Source organism: Somniosus microcephalus, chromosome 14 (assembly GCF_052327205.1).
Source record: "Somniosus microcephalus isolate GS21.2 chromosome 14, FLI_Smic_1.0, whole genome shotgun sequence".
Lineage (NCBI taxonomy): Eukaryota > Metazoa > Chordata > Chondrichthyes > Squaliformes > Somniosidae > Somniosus > Somniosus microcephalus.
Window position 1 is genome coordinate 93,595,954 of NC_141000.1, and position 21,156 is coordinate 93,617,109.

General features: G+C 42.3%; 1 protein-coding gene across 5 annotated transcripts in view; it reads left to right on the top strand.

Moving 5' to 3' along the window:
- Positions 1 to 21,156, top strand: part of LOC147107714 (sentrin-specific protease 7) — a 107,884-nt gene that overhangs the window by 32,809 nt on the left and 53,919 nt on the right. For 4 of the 5 annotated variants that reach the window (XM_086006945.1, XM_086006944.1, XM_086006947.1 and 1 more), the window contains 2 exons: positions 8,197 to 8,318; positions 9,530 to 9,742. In XM_086006945.1, the coding sequence (XP_085863071.1) occupies positions 8,197 to 8,318; positions 9,530 to 9,742 (335 nt within the window). The remainder of the gene's footprint in view (positions 1 to 8,196; positions 8,319 to 9,529; positions 9,743 to 21,156) is intronic. The other variant, XM_086006948.1, reaches the window with a different exon arrangement.

Below are 21,156 nucleotides of genomic sequence, written 5' to 3' on the forward strand. Positions count from 1 at the left end.
GGTGAATTGAAGTGACAGGCGACCGGAAGCTCAGGGTCCCCCTTACGGACTGAACGGAGGTGTTCCGTAAAGCGGTCACCCAATCTGCGTTTGGTCTCCCCAATGTAGAGGAGACCACATCGTGAGCAGCGAATACAGTATACTAAATGGCAAGAAGTACAAGTAAATCGCTGTTTCACCTGGAAGGAGTGTTTGGGGCCCTAGACAGTGGGAAGGGGGGGAGGTATAAGGGCATGTGTTGCATCTCCTGCGTTTGCATGGGAAGGTGTTGGGGGTGATAGAGGAGTGGACTAGGGTGTTGCGGAGGGAGCGGTCCCTACAGAATGCTGAAAAGGGAGGTGAGGAGAAGATGCGTTTGATGGTGGGATCACGCTGGAGGTGGTGGAAATGGCGGAGGATGATCCGTTGAATGTGGAGGCTGGTGGGGTGCAAGGTGTGGACAAGGGGAACTCTATCGTGGTTCCGGGAAGGAGGGGTAGGGGTGAGGGCAGAAGTGCGGGAGATTTTTTTTTTTAATTCATTGATGGGATGTGGGCGTCGCTGGCTAGGCCGGCATTTAGTGCCCATCCCTAATTGCCCTTGAGAAGATGGTGGTGAGCCGCCTTCTTGAACCGCTGCAGTCCATATGGTGTAGGTACACCCACAATGCTGTTAGGAAGGGAGTTCCAGGATTTTGGCCCAGCGACAGTGAAGGAACGGCGATACAGGTCCAAGTCAGGATGGTGTGTGGCTTGGAGGGGAACTTGTAGGTGGTGATGTTCCCATGCGTCTGCTGCCCTTGTCCTTCTAAGTGGTAGAGGTCGCGGGTTTGGAAGGTGCTGTTGAATGAGCTTTGGCGAGTTGCTGCAGTGCATCTTGTAGATGGTACACACTGCAGCCACAGTGCGCCGGTGGTGGAGGGAGTGAATGTTGAAGGTGGTGGATGGAGTGCCAATCAAGCGGGCTGCTTTATCCTGAATGGTGTCGCGCTTCTTGAGTGTTGTTGGAGCTGCACTCATCCAGGCAAGTGGAGAGTATTCCATCACACTCCTGACTTGTGCCTTGTAGATGGTGGAAAGGCTTTGGGGAGTCAGGAGGTGAGACACTCGCTGCAGAATTCCCAACCTCTGGCCTGCTCTTGTAGCCACAGTATTTATATGGCTGGTCCAGTTCAGTTTCTGATCAATGGTAACCCCCCAGGATGTTGATAGTGGGGGATTCGGCGATGGTAATGCCATTGAATGTCAAGGGGAGATGGTTAGAGTCTCGCTTGTTGGAGATGGTCATTGCCTGGCACTTGTGTGGTGCGAATGTTACTTGCCACTTGTCAGCCCAAGTCTGAATGTTGTCCAGGTCTTGCTGCATATGGACACGGACTGCGTCAGATAGAATGGACACGGTCAAGGGCCATGTCAACCACTGTAGAGGGGAATCCTCGGTTGAGGAAAAAGGAAGACCTGTCAGAAGCACTAGTATGGAAGGTGGCATCGTCGGAGCAGATGCGGCGGAGACGGAGAAACTGGGAGAAAGGATTAGAGTCTTTACAGGGGGGGGGGGGTGGGAGAAAGTGTAGTCCAGGTAACTGTGGGAGTCAGTGGGCTTGTATTGAATGTTTGTCAATAACCTATCCCCAGAGATGGAGACGCAGAAGTCGAGGAAGGGAAAGGAAGAGTCGGAGATGGACCATGTGAAGGTGAGGGAAGGGTGGAAATTGGAAGCAAAGTGAATTAAATTATCTAGTGCAGGGCGAGAGCAGGAAACGGCACCGATACAGTCATCAATGTACCGGAAGAAGAGGTGAGGGAGGCGACCCAAGTAGGACTGGAACAAAGAATGTTCCACATATCCCACGAAAAGGCAGGCATAGCTAGGACCGATGCGGGTTCCCATAGCAACACCTTTTGATTTGGAGGAAGTGAGTGGAGTCAAAGGAAAAGTTGTTCAATGTGAGAACAAGTTCAGCCAGGCAAAGGAGGGTGGTAGTGGAGGGGGGCTGGTTGGGCCTCTGTTCAAGGAAGAAGCAGAGCGCCCTCAGGCCACCCTGGTGGGGGATGGAGGTGTAGAGGGATTGTACGTCCATAGTGAATAGGAGGCGGTTGGGGCCAGGAAACTGGAAACTGTTAAAGTGGCGGAGGTCGTCAGAAGAGTCGCGGATGTAGGTGGGAAGAGACTGGACAAGGGGAGAAAAAATAGAGTCGAGATAGGAAGAGAGAAGCTCTGTGGGGCAAGAACAGGCTGAAACGATGGGTCTACCAGGGCAGTCCTGTTTGTGGATCTTGGGAAGGAGGTAGAAGCGGGCTGTGCAGGGTTGGGGAACTATGAGGTTGGCGGCTGTGGGGGGGAAGATCTCCAGAGGAGATGAGGTCAGTGACAGTCTTGGAAACGGTGGCTTGATGTTCGGTAGTGGGGTCATGGTCCAGGTGGAGGTAGGAGGAGGTGTCGGAAAGTTGGCGTTCAGCTTCCGCTAGGTAGAGGTCGGTTCGCCAAACAACAACAGCACCACCCTTGTCAGCAGGTTTAATGACACTGTCGGGGTTGGATCTGAGAGAATGGAGTGCTGCAAGTTCAGAGGGAGGTAGGTTGGAGTGAGTGAGGGGAGCAAAGAAATGGAGACGGCCGATGTCACGCTGGCAGTTAGCGATGAAAAGATCTAGAGAGGGTAAGAGGCCAGGGGGAGGGGTCCAGGTAGAATGAGAATTCTGAAAGTGGGAGAAAGGGTCAGCCGTGCAGGGAGAAGATTCCTGGCCAAAGAAGTGGGCACGGAGACGAAGGCGGCGGAAAAAGAGATCAGCATCGTGCCGAACTCGAAATTCATTGAGGTGGGAGCGTAAGGGGATGAAGCTCAGGCCTTTGCTAAGGACTGATCGTTCGGGGTCAGAGAGGGGAAGGTCAGAGGGGATAGTGAAAACGCGGCAGGGGATGAGATTGGGAGAAGGGATTGGGTCAGAGGAAAGTGAAGGGGAAGAAGGTTCCGGAGGGGTGTTGGTTTCCACGAATTGTTGAAGCTTGCGATCCTTGACACCTGAAAGGAAGATAAAAAGTTTTTTGTTAAAGTGCCAGATGAGGCGAAGGATGAAATGGAACTGCGGACCACGACAGCTTTGAGATAGAGTGAGTCGGTGCTGCTGAAGAGAGAGGTCGAGGGTGTTCATGTGGCGGCGCATGGCATTCAGCGTGGATCTCAGGATACGGCGAAAGCAGTGGTTCGAGGAACGCTGAATATCTTGGAGATATCTGTAGTCCTGGGTGGATCCAAAACACGAAGGGTGGAATTTCAGTTGGAATCCATGTGGAGTAAGTCTGAGCCAGAGACAGTTGCTGAGGAAAGATATGTAGCTGTGAAAGCGAGTTTTGGTAGATACCTGATCAAACACGAGAAGGGAGACAGAAAGCAATGTAGATGAACAAGGTAAAAGAGACAAACGGAAATCCCGTCAGAGAGAAGAGCAGAACTTCTTCAAGGTGGGCATTCCTGGAAGAGAGGTGGCAGTGAATTAACCACTAATACAAAAAGAAAATACCGCAGATGCTGGAAATCTGAAATAAAAACAGAAAATGCTGGAGATACTCAGCAGGTCAGGCAGCATCTGTGAAGAGAGAAACAGAGTTAACGGCCCAGAAATTAGGTTCGGGGGTTTGCCGCGCGTGCAAGCCCCCGATGTGCACTTACCCGGCGCGCCGACAGCTGAAGCCTAGGCCTGCTTGGAATTCCTGTCACTGGCCTGGTTCAGCTGTCGGCGTGCTGTGCTTGCCTGATCCAGCGGCATAGTTAGTTTGATGTGCTGGCTGGGATCAGGTGAGCACTGGGCAGCCAATCAGGGGAAGGAAAACTTCATTCATGAGTTTGATAGTAAGAACTGTCAAACTCATGAAAACTACGGGTGCCCAAAACACTACATAAACTTTAAATAAAAATTTAAAAAACATCCCTCTAATTAAATGAACTATAAATAACTTTAAAAAAACTATTTTAAACAATTAATCAAATTTTTGAAAAAATAATTTTTTAAGAAATCGGATCTAAAAATACACTTACCTTACTGTAAAGTCCTTAAAAACAATAAAGCTGTGGATTTTTTAAAATAATTTTAAATAATAGACCACTTACCTTAAAGAATCAAGTCCTTACGTCTCCTTTTTACATTTCTAAAACGTTGAGGCCCTTACACACGGGCAAACCTGTCAAAAAATGAAGTTCAACGCGTGCGTGCAGAGTCCTGCGCGCACGCGTTGGACCTCTGAACCCCTTGGAGGAAATGCCGGTTTCCCGCGCATGCGCTGTGCATGCTGATATCCGGCACTTCCAACGGGCCCACGCGTGAGTACCCCGTCCGTACTCACGCGTTGGGACCGGAATTACTGGGCCAACGTTTCAGGTCAATGACCTTTCGTCAGAACTGGAAAAAAGCAGGAAATGGAACAGATTTTTGAGCAAGTGTAGGGGCTGGGAAATGGGGGAGGGGATGAAAGAACAAAAGGGAAGGTCTGTGATAGGATAGAAGGCAGGAGAGGTTAAGAGATATTAAAGAGATATTCAAGGCAAAAGGAGATGGTATTGGGACAAGTTAAGAAACAAAGGATGGCTCTAGATGAAGTGTAAATTGCGCTGGCAGAATGAAAGACAGCTGCTGTTTGGGAGAGAAGAACAGAAGGCACAAACAAAAAGCGTGGATAAAAAATATATATATGATGATAGGGGCCAGGTTATGATCTGAAATTGTTGAACTCTTTGAGCCCAGAAGGCTGTAAAGTGCCTAATCGAAAGATGAGGTGCTGTTCCTCGAGCTTGCGCTCGAGATTTTTAAGGCAGAGGTAGATAGATTCTTGATAAGCAAGGGGGTGAAAGGTTATCGGGGGTAGGCGGGAATGTGGAGTAATCAGATCAGCCATGATCTTATTGAATGGCGGAGCAGGCTCGAGGGGCCGAGCGGCCTACTCTTGCTCCTAGTTCGTATGTAACAAAAATTTACGACATTGAGAGAATTTGGCAAGAGGTGTGCCAAGCACCCCCTTTGTATACCTTAAATTCAAATGAAAACCTCATTCCATTCAGTTGACCAGTCTGAGTAACACATTTCAGAACAGTTCAGCTCTTTTGGTGTCAGTCACCTCGAACAGTCATGTTAGTATCTTCAGGTCACCCCCATTGCTGGCAACTCGGGACCCAGACACACCAAATGGCAATTCACTCCCTTAACATCTTCGTCTCCAACAAAACAATGAAGTGGTGTTCGTTTGTCAGTTAAGGAGTTGTAAGCTTATTTCCTACTGCTGAGCTTTCTCTGGTCTATGGCTTTGATGTTCTGTTTCTCACTGTTCTGTGAAAATACCTTGTTCTCACAGGCATTCACTGCTCTTAGCTATTTAGTATATCCCATAATTCCACTGGCTCCAGACTCCAGTTTGTTGGACACCTTTTAAGCTGAAACTCGAGGCATTTTCCTTGCACTCACAATTTTGAACACCTTTTGTTAGATCTCTTAATCTTCTTTGTTCTAATGAAAAGACCTCTAGTTTCTTTAGTCTCTCCTTACAACTGAAGCTTCTCATCTCTTCTGCACCTACTCCATGACCTTGATATCCTTCCTAAAGTAAGATGCCCAAAACTGAACACTATTCCAACTACAACCTAACCAATGATTGGTACAGGATTGGCTTAATCCCTTTGTTTTGGTAATGTGTCTCTATTTATGGCAAAAAGCAGTAAACCTGTACTCCACTCAGAGTAATAAGGTTGAATGATGATGATGACCCCTATTTACAAAACTTAGAATCCCACGTTTAAAAAAAATAGTTTTATCTACTTGTCCTTTCATTTTTAAAGATTTACATGCCTGAACACACACTCTCAACACAAAGCTGGGTGGGAGGGTATGCTGTGAGGAGGATGTCGTGAAACTCCAGTACGATTTGGACAGGTTGGGTGATTGGGCAGAAACATGGCAAATGCACTATAATGTGGATAAATGTGAGGTTATCCACTTTGGTGGCAAAAACAGGAAGGCAGATTATTATTTGAATGGCAATAGATTGGGAGAAGGGGAAGTGCAAAGAGACCTGGGTGTTCTTGTGCACCAGTCGCTGAAGGTAAGCGTGCAGGTGCAGCAGGCGGTTAAGAAGGCAAATGGTGTGTTGGCCTTCGTAGCAAGAGGGTTCGAGTACAGGAACAAGGATGCCTTGCTACAGTTGTACAGGGCCTTGGTGAGACCGCACCTTGAGTATTGTGTGCAGTTTTGGTCGCCTTACCTGAGGAAGGACGTTCTTGCCATGGAAGGAGTGCAGCGAAGATTCACCAGGCTGATACCTGGGATGGCAGGAATGACGTATGAGGAGAGATTGTGTCGATTGGGCTTATACTCACTGGAGTTTAGAAGATTGAGAGGGGATCTCATCGAAACCTATAAAATTCTGTTAGGCCTGGACAGACGAGATGCAGGAAGGATGTTTCTGATGGCCGAGGAGTCCAGAACCAGGGGTCATAGTCTAAGGATAAGGGGTAGGCCATTTAGGACTGAAATGAGGAGGAATTTCTTCACCCAGAGAGTGGTGAACCTGTGGAATTCTCTGCCACAGAGGGCGGTGGAGGCCAGTTCATTAAATATATTCAAGAAAGAGTTGGATATATTTCTTAAGGCTAAAGGGATATGGGGAGAAGGCAGGGACAGGGTACTGAATTTGGATGATCAGCCATGATCTCATTGAATGGCAGAGCAGGCTCGAAGGGCCGAATGGCCTACTCCTGCTCCTATCTTCTATGTTTCTATGGGAGAAGGCAGGGACAGGGTACTGAATTTGGATGATCAGCCATGATCTCATTGAATGGCGGAGCAGGCTCGAAGGGCCGAATGGCCTACTCCCGCTCCTATCTTCTATGTTTCTCTCCCTGCTCATCTACTATTCATGTTTTACCATTTAGCGCGTATGTCCTCTCTTTATTCTTTCTCCTAAAGTATATCACCTCACATTTCTCCACATTAAATTTCATCTGACATCAATCTGCCAAATCTACTAACTTGTTTGTCCTCCTGAAGTTACTTTCAGTCCTCTTCAAAGTTGACGGCCATGTCATGGGCAGAGATCATGCAGGTTATGCATATGAGTAGCAAGCACATTCCAGTGGGGACAGTGTTGGCTTCAGAAAGCTGGAATTTAGACTGGTTTGTGGAATATACATTTTTGTAAGCGAAATATCAAATAGAATGTTCTGTAGACACAATCTGTGGAAGTACTACTTCTCTGAACAACCATAATATATTGTATTTTGATATGTATAGTATCTTCATATTTTCCTGTGCTCTGAGATCTTGTTTTTGTGAGACTATATCCTGCTTTGCTATTTACTTAAAATAAAAAACCTACAGAATACAAGTCTAGCTCTGCTTCAGGCTGTTATGAGTGCATTGAAGCATGGACCTCCATTCTGCAAGTAAAATTCAAAAGGTTCCCCCTGAAATGTTCAGATTTAATTTTACAATAAAGATTTTTTCAACTATTTCAAAATATTTGTTTGAGTTATTAGTTATTTTATGCAAATGAAATGTATTGACATCCAGTGTTGTCCTGGAAAAGATTTTACTTAATTGAACCTTGAGTTGGTGCTATAGATCACATTGTTTCTCTGTTCTGTCAATACCTTGGAAATATATGTCACTGATTTTTCTCCATAATTCCTCTGTTCTAATGGGTTAACTTTGTTTAGTGAAGATGTGAATGGCACCAACATTCTCTGCCCACTGTTCCTATTCATAATCTCATAGGAAGGAAGTTGCATGATGATGCATAACGGAGAGTGACATGAATCAGTCATTCATGAAAGAAAGACTTATGAAATAATACCGAGTGGCCTGCAGGTGGCACTGTCCAGGGAGAGTATAAATACTTGGGCACGGGCCCAGCTTGCGCAGGACATTCTTAACAGGAGCTAGTGAAGGACACAACTGGACCTCCATGTTGTAAAACAGTTGATTAAAGCTTTGTTTAACGCTTAGACCAAGTGCTTAGTAGTTTTCTTACGTCCGAGAGCCTGTACAAAATGGCTACTGTCAGGCTGCCTCAAACCAGCAGTTTTAAAGTGTAAAGCCTGATGATGGGGCCAATGGGAGACATTAGTTATGGTACAGTTATCTCCCTGTAGCACTTTGGATTATGGGGCATTTCAGTTGAATATATTTCCACTGTAAAATTTCTTCAAATCTTAAATTTTTGGTCTGTTTCCAGAAACGTTGGCCATTCTCCTATAATACTTTCAATAAAACAAGAAACCAAGACTCGATTGCTTATAATCAAAGGAGGAACTGCCCTTCAAAGCACAACATTCCAGGAGTTGGAGTACAACTAAAGTAAGAATATGATCAATTGTCCTTTTATAAATCTGTTTGTTCAGGTATCTATGTATATTTCACCTTTTTATAGTAGTATATTTATTCTTTGTTTATAAAATTGAACTGGTAGTGTTGCAATATACTGTAGTGGGTTGTTTCAGTCAATCTGCTTAAACACCAGTAGAAGGTAATAAAAAAAACTGGTGAGAAGTTATTACTTATCTATCTTGTCCCAAGCTGTTTAATGGCAAATATGTGTTAAGTTACAACCTCAACTATAATGAATGTGAATTTGACAAGTGCCTCATGCCTAGTCCAGAAATGAATACCAGTATTGACCTTTCTACGCTTGTGTTGGTAAATGATTGCCCTTGACCACTGAATTAATCCTTTAATTTCCTGCTGCCTGTTGAATAATGTTCCCACAATCCTTTTATTTTGTTTTACTTCCTTGCAGGACATTAATTTGTCATTTCATTTGCTTTGACTGTCTTTTCAGCTTTAGTGCCATTTCTAGCCTTCATTTGTTTTCATAAGCTCTAATAGTAGCCTACCAATGGCAATCAGAAGCATTACAGTATCTTACGTTCACTTTACCGTACAAGACTGTCTCCAGCAGCAAGCTTGCTATCAGAGGCAACCAGGTAGTGTAAATGAGACCGCACCAGTATTGTCTGAGGCAGTGAAATCCTCTTCAAGAGTTAGTATCACTGGGTGCCTCTGGTGGCATTTGCATTGTGTCTATCTTTTGATCTGGGTGAGGCTGAATTATCAGCAATGTGCTTTAGCCATTGCTGGCCTGTATGGACCTTCCTCAACATTGGCAAAGGTCTGTGGTCAGGAGGTGAAAGTCACATGCGACTTTTTAGTTAACATGCATGTTTTTTGTGATACTTGAGCTTATGCGTGAGTAGTTACGTTATTTATCTCAACCTCCCTACAGTAGAAGGAGGAAAACTTGACAGCAAGGGCTCATATTATAAAACCGGAATGGATGTTGTCCATAATACAGAGGGTCATTAAGCCCAGCTAGAAGAAGACTATAGCAGAGAATTGTGCTGAACTGCACTAAAACCACTAATAACTGCAGTTTCTTGAAATACTAAATCCTTTCTTTTACTGCACTCAGACCTTTAATTTCTGTAAGTCCATCTTTTGATTATTTTGGCAGTACTTTCGCTAATTCCTTTTTAAAAATGTGTGTTTGTGTTACACTTTGCCTACAACAGGGAAGCCAGAATTGTACTCAAAGATGTGCTGATGACAGATTCAGGAAGACACCATTTGCTGCACCTAAAAAAGAGAGACTGTAGCAATGTCGAAAATACTGACACTTCACATGCAAAACATCACACATCAGCAACCAGTGAACTAAAAGATAATTGTCACGTGGAAACCAAAACATCTCACCAAGATAGTCAGTCCAACATTTTATCCAGCAGGTGGGTTCTTGAGCTATGCTTCGACCAGCTGCTAAACGCACAAATGCTGTGGCATCAGTTTTGTTTCTCTTTTTGTGAAGTCTGCAAAGACTCACCTGTGCAATATTGCCAGCCATCCGTGGATAATTGTTTGCTGAATCTTTAAAAATTCCTATATATGTGAATTGCATTCCTCTTCATTTATCCTCATTGCACCTTAGGATAGGTCCATTATCCTCTGACAATCACTGGGGCAATGTCCAGAAGATTTACACCCTCAGAAGTAATTTGCTCTTCGCTAATCTTATAACTGCATAAAAACACTGATCTTCAGTCATTTTTTCCCAACCCTATATATATAGTCATCAGCTGATCTTTGCTGCTTTTCTCCCAGTTGGAAAAATTCTGCTTGATTTTTTTTGTTTTGGAATTGTATGATTCTACCTCGTCTCAATCTGATGAACTTTCAACGTTGAGATGTATGTATTCTGCTGGATTTTTTTTCCTGTGGTGTATGCCTGCACCAGACTACAAATTCTGCATTCCTTTTGGAGATTTAGTTGAAGAGATTCTTTTTTGCCCAGTGCATCTTCATCTGTTTGGATCTGAGTTTTTATAATTAGTAATACAGTCCATCTATAAAGAATCTCACTAAAAATAATATATAAAAAATCTCACGTACTCCATTTTCTGTCCACAAACTTAACCTTGAAAATACTTGTATAATTGATTTATGATGGGAATTCCCATCCCAGACAGATGCTTGTGATGTCGTAGTTGCAGGCTGTGACCACTAGGTGGTGTAGCCCCACTCTATCTTGTATCCTCCGACACAGTGAGCAATGCCACGGAAGATCTACTGACATCTTAAACGTACAAACATTCCAGGTGAGGAAAAAGGTCCTCCAGCACAAGAGGACATAGTAAGCATTTGTAGGACTGACCTGTTTTAAGAGTATTAGTTGTGGCAGTCTTAGACTGTGATAAAAGGCTTTGGGTTCTTCTCTAACCCAGCAAAGATACTCTGCCCTGAAATCACAAAAGACAAAAGATGCCAAGGACTAAGGAGCCTCCAGTATCTCGTGATGTGGGTACACCTATTTTAAAGTCTTCTAGGCAGTGGTACACATGTTGCGGTATTTCTTCTAAGGCAGTTCTAGAGGCACCTTGATAAACTGTCCACTGACCGGTGAACCTCTGATCTTTGGTTGACGTTGCCCTAACTCATGGTTCCAAAGGTCGTCTTAAATAGTTGGTCAATGGTACTGCTCCAGTTACAAATCCGTTTTGGAAGTTGCTGGAATGATCTCCAGTCCTCTGTTTCTGGGGAGTATTGTTTACCTTGACACCATGTTTGACAAATAGCATCCAATTTTGGGTGTTCTCTTGGCAGCTGCCTCTTCTTTTAAGTCCAAACCAAATCCTGACCATGTTAGAGTTGCCTACTTAAATCGGCTTTCTTGAATTTCCTTTCCTATTATGGAATATCATAAGACCATTTTGAGAAGGTCTTGATTTTGGCATATTACATCAATGGCCCACAGATTTTTATAGTCAACTATTGTATTTTAATTGTAATCTAGGCTATTCCTAGATCTTGTCTGGAAATTCAGCTTTCTTTTTCTAGAGATGATTGCCAATTTTTTTTTCATCATTCCATTCCTCCACGATTAAATACACACTTTGCATACATATCTTTAGTGCTTTGGTATACTAAAGATTTGTGTAAATCTAATAAATATTCATAGTATTTTGGCTAAAACAGAATTGGGTAACCTCTTTGAGCAATGTACAGAAGGGTGGTATGAATTAACAAGTTGAGTTGTTAGATCCATTCAAAATATGGCCTGGACCCAATTTTAAGGCAGCCACATGGAACAGTCTGGCTTTTTATAAAAACATGATTATTGTCTAGACTTGCTTTCCAAAGAAGATAATTTTACGCTGCATTTTTTTAAGGCAAGCCTTAAAATCAAATCCTGGAAAACCTATCTTAATTTCTTTGACTTCTGTGACTTGGATGATGAATATGATATAGTACACTCTTCACTTATTCATTGTAGTTTATCTTTGTCTTGCGATACTTCCACCAAATCTGGAATATTTGGACTTTGCTGTGGTACGTTTTCCACTGCTGTGTAAATGTAGCATACACTGTAGACTGTTCGCAGTGATGGAGGAACTGAAGGCCGACCCGAAAGTAGGGCTTTTCTATAAAATGAGAGTATCGGCACAGCAACTGACAAAATTATGGTTGTGAAGCTTGAGCCCTGCCCATTTGCCTTCATTCGAGGCTCCCTCAAGCCATTGGCATTCTTGACAATAAAGTTGAACAAAACTACCTGATTCAGTGGTTGTAAGTATTTTTGAGCTGAGACTTAATAATAATAAAAATAATGCTGTTTCTTGTGCCCTTGTAGCTCAGGATACTGGTAGTGAGAAGTGTACAAAAAAAAGGCACTTTTTTAAATTGCTCTCCTCACCACATCTGCTTCTCACACTTTCCTCCTCCACTTCAACTTCTCTCGTTCTTTTTAGCACTTAGCAGTTTTTTCCCCCTTTACTTCCTTTAGCATTACAGGGAGAGAACATGGATAACATGAGGGAGCCAACAGCTTTCTTAACCAGCCAGCAAGTGGACTGCTGAAATAAAAAATGAGCAGGCTAGATTAATGGTAAAACATTGGCTGGGACTTTCCCCAGCCATCCTGGGCAGTGTATGCAAGTGGGAAATATCACCTGATTTTCAGAGTATAAAACTAGAGGGACACTCCCAGTGATCTTCTCGGCTGGAGGACGAACTGTACTCAGACAGAGGAAGACCATACTCAAGTAGGTGAAACAATAGCAAGTTAATGGTCATTGCAATGTTGCATTAAAATCATAAAAGGCCCTCATTTATTGCAGGGGAAATGTGACAATTTAGCCACAGAGAATGTGCACACTTTGCTATAGTCTGGTACTGGACTTGCTGCCTCTATTTTATTTTTATTACTTCTCCTTTCCCTCCCTCCCTTATCAAAGTTCCTCCTTAAATGTATAGGGTAAGCAACTTGTTAATTTTCCATGCCCCTTGATGCCAATTTATAGGCTGTGTGACAATGTGAGAAAAGATTCACAATATCTGTTCTCCTCCCTCCAGACTTTAGTACGACATGGCACATAAATTTAACAAAACAATGATTCCATTTAATTACCATTGTGGCATACTTGTGCTTAAATCCATCACTGTAAACTGCTCAGTATCTGAATGTTTTTGGTAATGAGTGAGGATAGTTGTGAAATGACGTGTCTATGCTATGCTAATACAGTGTAAATAACCCTGTATTAAAACTGGCACAAAGTAGTTACAGTAATACTTTTTTCCTGTTTTCAGGTTTTTCTCTTTCAAACATTAACCTTTTGTTGAATTTCAAAATCTTAGTCTTTTTATAAACTGTTTCCTTTGGCGTCTCAATTTTCTCCCCCAATTCCCCTTCCAAAAGTTATTTTATATCTCAACGACTTTTTCTTGATGGGAGGGCTAAATTGGCCGAAGCCTCCACTATCCCCCAATGCAACATGTCATTTTGTACTTGCAGGATAGGAGAGGTAGTCACCCTTTCTGCCCTCAGAGAAAGAAGTGAGATATATGCTTATGCTGAGTTTATTTTTAATAGATTGGTACTGAAACTCCTTTCAAATTGTAATTTACTGCACTTGTGAATTTGTGGTGTCCAGTTTCTTCAGTAGGGTAAAATGTGTTCCTGGGAGACTAGGTGGTGCAGTGGGTTTGGCATGGTTCAAATCCAGAACAAAAGTCTCCTGTCTGCTGGCAGTAATGACCCTACATGACATAAGTTTGGGAAGTCTTGGCATAGTTGCTAGTGAACATGGGCCAAAGCACAAAAATGGTCCTAATTTTGCATTAATTTACAATTTCATTCACAGGCCACAAGATGGCTTATATGTCAAATAGAAAAATGCCATAAGGGGTGCTTATCTAAAGTTGGGGCTGAGGCAGCTTTACTCTGCATCTAACATAACATCTGAGGGTGCTTAATGCTGACACTGGACATCCAAGATGAAAAATCTTCCATTCTTAAGTGTAACTATTCTTGTCACCTTTATCCACACAAAAGACAATCCCTCCTCTTGAACTGTTTGTGTCCTTGCATAGAAATTCAAAAATGTAACTACTTTCTTACCTTTGCAGAACAGATTGGTGTTAAATCTTGAGGGCTGAGAATTCTCTTATTAAATTATTTAAGTGTCTATTAAGGTTTGCCAGGTTGGTTGAGTTGGCAGCATTCTCACCTAGGATTAGAAGGTTGGCGGTTCAAAACTCCCTCCAAAATGTAAGCATATAATCTAAGATGACATTTCAATGTAATAGTGAGGCAGTGCTGCATTATCAAAGGTAGTGTTCTTCATATAAAATGCTAAGCCAAAGCCCTGTCTGTCTGGTCAAATGCACTAAAGACCCCATTTCACTATTTTAAGAAGAACGGGGAGTTTTCTGTGTGTTGTGACACTATGCTGAGATTAACTTATCTCTGGTTTTTCAAATAATCTGGATTGAGTGCAAACCAATATGGTGGGTATGTTGTGTTTAATTGGAGTTACAGACAGATAATAACAACACTAGTTATACAGCAAAAACATACGACCGTCACAAGTAGCTGGCACCGGTCCCGATCGAACAGACGGCTGGCATGCACAAACGGCTCCTCCTGTTCTCTCTTCCTGAACAACCCAAGAATGTTGGACCGAAGTCAGCATAGATCCACCCTCAGGAGCTCTCACTCCATCGCCTGCACTAGGGGCTTTTCAGGTCTTTTGTTCTCTTTTTAGGGTGGACCTGGGGTAGAATATTGACAAGACCATTTAACCTATAGAGGTTCCCCTTAAAACAAGGTGCCCAATGGTAATCCAAGTTCTTTGTTTAAGCCATGGAAAAAGGATCAACCCTCCTGTTATCTTCCACCTGTCAGGGGGTCCTTTTAGTCATTACATATGATTTCTGTACCTAGCCAATCATGGCCTTAACAGCATGTTGAGAACTGTTTTCCCCTTCTCTCATCTGGCCCTGTCCTCCCAAGGCTAGAGTCTCTTAATCTCATACTCATTTTCCAGGAAAACAAAACTTTAAGCAGTTTCAGTAAACCATAACTTATACATTAACCCCTTACTTGTCTCAAGCTCTAATACAATCATCTAAACACTATTATTTGTGTCACAATTTAATTCGCGTAACCATATTTTTTTGGTATCCCTAATTTCTAACAACTATGAAAACCAATTGCAGTAACTGGTAATTCATCTCGTCAGATCTTGCTGTGCATAAATTGCTATGCATGCCTACATACAACAGTGACTGCATTTCAAAAAAAAATTATGCTTCCCATAAATGTGTTAAGGTGCTATATAAATGCAAGTCTTTGTTTTTATCTGAATCAAAACAAATTTGATTTTTATTCTGTAACTTTCTAAAGTTTGCTGCACTTCACACCACATTTAAACCTGTATGGAATATGTTGTCCAAATCCCTCCATGGCCTCATCCCTCCCTTTCTCTGTAACCACCTACAACCCCCTGAGAACACTGCATTCCTCCAACTCTGGCTTTGTGCACCCCCCACTTCCTTGGCCCCACCATTGATAGCCTTCAGCCATCTAAGCCTTAAACTCTAGAATTCCCTCCCTTAACCTCTTTGTGTCTCTACCTCTTTCTCCTTCTTTAAGCTGCCCCTTAAAACCTACCTCTTTGACCAAGCTTTCTGTTACCTAATATTTCCTTTGGCAGTGTCAGCTTTTGTCTGATTTACTCTTCCGTGAAGCACCTTGGGACGTTTTACTACATTAAAGGTGCTATATAAATGCAAGTTCTTATACCTAAAACTGAACATTAAGTGTTAAAGTAGATACTTTTGCATTTTGTAATCATAAGAAATGTATATTTTTATACCGGTTTTATTCTATTTCCTTTCAATGTAATTGAAAATTCCAAACCTAGTTTAATAAAGTTTGGTTCAGCTCCATCTTCTTCACATACAGCAGCTTTATGTATTTTAAATAAATGATCCTACTTAATCCATGCAAACAATAATTACAAAATGTCAATTATAATATGCACATCACACAGGTGTATGTATAGAAGACATTACAGTGGATATGATCTGTTAACTTGCTAAGTTTTGAAGTTGGGTTCATATAGTTTGTTTCAAAATGGATGTAGTTAACCTGTTGATAGGCTATTGTAACCTTAGTTTCTGAGTGATTCCTGCCCTTTGGAAATCCAGCTTTTGGTGTTGTAATGCAGTCTTTCGTATTCAGGTGACCTCTCCTTTGAAGCTCTCTTTGAAAAGTCATCTGAATGCAGATACTGCATTACAGTTTTGTCACATGCTGTTCAAACTGGCTGCTGATTAGAATCTTAATTGAATTTGGATCACCTGATGCAACTAGCATGTTTTGCTGTTTTGGGTTTTGCACTGCAGCTATTGTGATGTAAATGTTTGTGATGGGAAGAGTGGATAGAAGAAGCTTTTTGTCCGGTGTGCTGCAGGGATGTTAAATGTCTTGTGCATGCATGTAGGATTTTCAGTTAGCAAAAGGAAATCCATACTTAAATTATGCTATTTGAAACATTAAGTAAGTTATCCATGGATGAGAATCGGCAGCACAACATTGTGTTCCCAAACTCAGAGGAAATTAAAGAAGTATTGTACAATATAATGAGAAAATATTAGTGTTAAAGCTTGTTCGTACCACCCAGTGGTATGAATTAGTTACTTCAACAATGCTAAAAGAAATTTGGATACTTTTCTACCCTGTGTAATAGAGAAATAATTAAATTGTGTTTTCAACTTTGGGGCTTTTATTATTTCTATATTCCATTAATAGGCGATATGAGACTGGCTGGGGAAAGTTGGGGACGGAAAAATCTAAGTGGAAACAAATGAAAATGGGCAGTACTGCAGTTTCAGATGGCTCTCCGGCTCTTTTTGCTTTGTCAAGAATTTTATTTGGCTGTCATTCTAGAATTTGGGTGATTTTTATTGGTTGGTTATACATGTTTTAGGGTACTGCACATTTTTTTTTCTTTGAGACTTTTAGCATAAACCTGTTCTTGGATGCACACGTGTGAATTAATTAATTGTTTGCGCTTTCTACACATGTGAAAATCCTGTTGGAAAGAGCTGTGTTTTGTGGACTCGTTTTTGGGCTGAGATGTTCCATCTCTTTGCTCTGGCTAGCTCACCGTTTCCTGATTTGCATAATAATTTGTCAGATAAAGGTTAGAATTTTTTCGTCTTCCCCAGACTATACATCAGCTGCAGCTGGGCGACCCTCTGAGGCTCTGCCTGTGCTGTTATAAACCAACTGGAAATTCTTGAGAATGGCCCAGGTATGGTCATTTCTCTGACTTTTTCCACGGCAACAAATCAGATTCGAAGCTCCCTGGTGTGGAGCAGGGCGTCCAGTCTTTTGCACCACGAGACTGGATTCATATGCCATAGTTAGAGAGAAGGCCATGTCTGATTAAATCACTTTTTGGTCAGGCAGAATACTATGTAAACTCCATATCCATCATGATCACTTTTCTTGTCTAATAAATATTTCCACATTTATTGAAGAAGCATTCTAAATCACTGCAAACATCACAGGATTTGAGAATGTTGGTAGCACTGTGTGTACTGTTTGCATTTGACACATTTATATTTTATTTATTATATGTAACATGCATATAAAAATAATCAAGACATGGTATGCAAGAAATGTTAGATTCCCATGCACTAAGATTAGCTAGCCTGATTTGCTCCATTTGATGCCACTACATTTGTTTTTTTTACTGTCCAATCTCTGAAGTTGCTACTTCTCCTGTGTGCGGCAATATTTTGAACATGCCAGGTCTGGAACATTGGATCCTGGGTTTGGCTGCTCATTGGTCAGAGGGAGCAGTCCCTTCCAATTCTCGAGGGCCACAAAATGTTGCACAGATGAAATGTAACCATGCCAATAGAAGATGACTGGACCAGGCTTTGAGCGCTGGATAATGGGAGCTGGGAGGCCAAATCTAGCTCACTGGCCGTGTCTTGAATATTCCAGCATAGAAGATACTGGGATTGAACCCATGCTGCAGCACACTGTCAGTATTCCAATGTACTATGCTCGCATCTCTTAATTCTATTTATTCCTATATAAGATAGGCCATTTGAATGAAGAAAAGTTTTCAATGAAAACAGCCTCAGTTTTCGAAGTTTTTTTTTTCATATTTGCCTCATACCAGGCAGCGTCCTAGTGAATATGTACAGCGTGAACAGAAGCAATCTCAAAATAGAACCTTGTGTGACAGCACTACCTGCTTCCACTCTTACGAAATTGCCCTTAACTCATGCTCTCGCATTCCTCCCTTCTAGCTAATTTTTAATCCAATTTGCTACTCTTTGTCTAATTCCATACTCCTTAATCTTCTCCAGTAATCTCCTGTGTGGTACCTTGTCAAAGGCTTTCTGAAAGTCATTCGCCTCCTCAAAGATATGTATCTGGTTTTTCAAGCACTATCTCCCTTTTTGAAATCTGTGTTGGCTGCTTCTAGTTATTTTCTTTTCACCTAGCTATTTAGTAATTCCATCTTTAATCCAAATTTTCCCCCTTACAGATGTTAACCTAACTGGCTTGTAAATACCTAGTTTAGCTCTGTCTCCTATTTTGAAAATGGACATTAGATTGTCTGATGCACACTCACACTCTAGAACACTTAAATGTATTTTCTAGGGTCTCTGCTATATGTCCTCTGCTTCCCTCTGGATCCTTGGATGTGTCCCATCAGGTTTGGGCATTTTTGTCCTCTTAAGTTCTTTAGCTTAACTAACTTCTTATACTTTCCTTTTTATTAATTATAATTTTTCTCAGCTCACTTCTATCAAATTCAGGATTTATCTCCTTCCAAATATCCATTTTTATAAAGTCTGATGTGAAGTTTTTATGTGTCCTCACCCATCTCCATTTATTCTCTACTAACTCAATAAAAGGGACAGTGGCAGCATGGCTAAGTGACAGGAAACAGAGTAGTGGTGAACGGTTGTTTATCGGACTGGAGGAAGGTACACAGTGGTGTTCCCCAGGGGCCGGGACTAGGACCACTGCTTTTCTTGATGTTTATTAATGACTTGGACTTGGGTGTACAGGGCACAATTTCAAAATTTGCAGATGACACAAAACTTGGAAGTATAGTGAACAGTGAGGAGGATAGTGATAGACTTCAAGAGGACATAGACAGGCTGGGGATGGGCGGACACGTGGCAGATGAAATTTAATGCAGAAAAGTGCGAAGTGATACATTTTGGTAGGAAGAACGAGGAGAGGCAATATAAACTAAAGGGTACAATTCTAAAGGGGGTGCAGGAACGGAGACACCAGGGGGGTATATGTGCACAAATCATTGGAAGGTGGCAGGGCAGGTTGAGAAAGCAGTTAAAAAAGCACACGGGATCCTGGGCTTCATAAATAGCGGCATAGAGTACAAAAGCAAGGAAGTTATGATGAACCTTTATAAAACACTGGTTCGGCCTCAACTGGAGCATTGTGTCCAATTCTGGACACCGTCCTTTAGGAAGGATGTGAAGGCCTTCGAGAGGGTGCAGAAAAGATTTACAAGAATGGTTCCAGGGATGAGGGACTTCAGTTACGTGGATAGACTGGAGAAGCTGGGGTTGTTTTCCTTGGAGCAGAGAAGGTTGAAGAAATTTGATAGAGGTGTTTAAAATCATGAGGGGTCTAGACAGAGTAGATAGAGAGAAACTGTTCCCATTGGCGGAAGGGTCGAGAACCAGAGGACACAGATTTAAGGTGATTGGCAAAAGAACCAAAGGCGACATAAGGAGAAACCTTTTTACGCAGTGAGTGGTTAGGATCTAGAATGCACTGCCTGAAAGGATGGTAATCGCAGATTCAATCGTGGCTTTCAAAAGGGAGTTGGGTAAGTACCTGAAGGAAAAACATTTGCAGGGTTATGGGAAAAGGGCAGGGGAGTGGGACGAGCTGAAGTGCTCTTGCAGAGAGTCGGCACGGGCTGAATGGCCACCTTCTGTGCTGTAACCATTTTATGATTCTATGTGGCTCAGTTGGTAGCACACTGAGTCAGAAGGTTGTGGGTTCAATTCCCACTCCAGGGACTTGAGCACATAAAGCTAGGCTGACACTCCAGTACAGTACTGAGGGAGTGCTGCACTGTCAGAGGTGCTGTCTTTCGGATGAGACGTTAAACGTTAACTGCTCTCTCAGTTGGACGTAAAAGATCTCATGGCACTATTTCGAAGAAGAGCAGGGGAGTTATCCCCGGTGTCCTGGCCAATATTTATCCCTCAACCAACATAACAAAAACAGATCATCTGGTCATTATCACATTGCTGTTTGTGGGAGCTTGCTGTGGGCAAATTGGCTGCCGTGTTTCCCACATTACAACAGTGACTCCACTTCAAAAGTACTTCATTGGCTGTAAAGTGCTTTGAGACGTCCGGTGGTCGTGGAAGGTGCTATATAAATGCAAGTCTTTTTTCTTTTATCTTTTCCTCTCAGGGTCCCACTTCACTTTTATTTACTGATCTATTTGTAGAAAACCACTGTTTTTAATATTTTTAAGATTCTTTCCTCGTACTCTGTCTTTGCTTTCCTATCCCTCTACGGTCTCTTACCATGGTGTCAGCCAGGGCTCAGTGCGTAGCACTCTTGCCTCTGAGTCAGAAGGTTGTGGGTTCAAGTCCCACTCCAGGGACTTGAGCATGTGTTCTAGGCTCACGCTCCAGTGAAGTACTGAGGCAGTGCTACACTGTCTGAGGTGCTGTCTTTCAGATGAGATATTAAACTGAGGCCTTCTCTGGTGGATCCAAAAGATCCCACGGCATTATTCTGAAGAAGAGCAGGGCAATTATCCCCGGTGTCCTGGTCAATATTTATCCCTCAACCAACATCACTAAAAACAGATTATTTAATTGCTGTTTGTGGGATCTTGGTGTGCGCAATTTGGCTGCTGCGTTTCCTACATTACAACAGTGACTACGCTTCAGTAGTATTTCATTGGCTGTAAAGCACTTGAGGATGCCCAGAGGTCGTGAAAGGTGTGATCTAAATGCAAGTTCTTGCTTTTTAATTTATTTTATCATATCTATAGGCGCCATATCCTCATCATCAATTTTAGTTTGTTTCTAACCTTATTCTTTCTCTGCATCATCTTAAAATTTGAAGTAGTCTTTTTTTAAATATTATATGCTTATTGTGCACCTTTCCAATCTCCTTTTTAAAAAAACAACTCCTGGTTAATCTATAGTCCTGTGCAGTAATTTTTCTTTCCGCCTCACCTCAGCCAGCTCATTCCTCTTCTAAAATCTGCCCTATTTCAATCTGGTGCCCTTGTTTTTGTATTAACTTTTCCCCTTTCTACTTGGTAAGAGC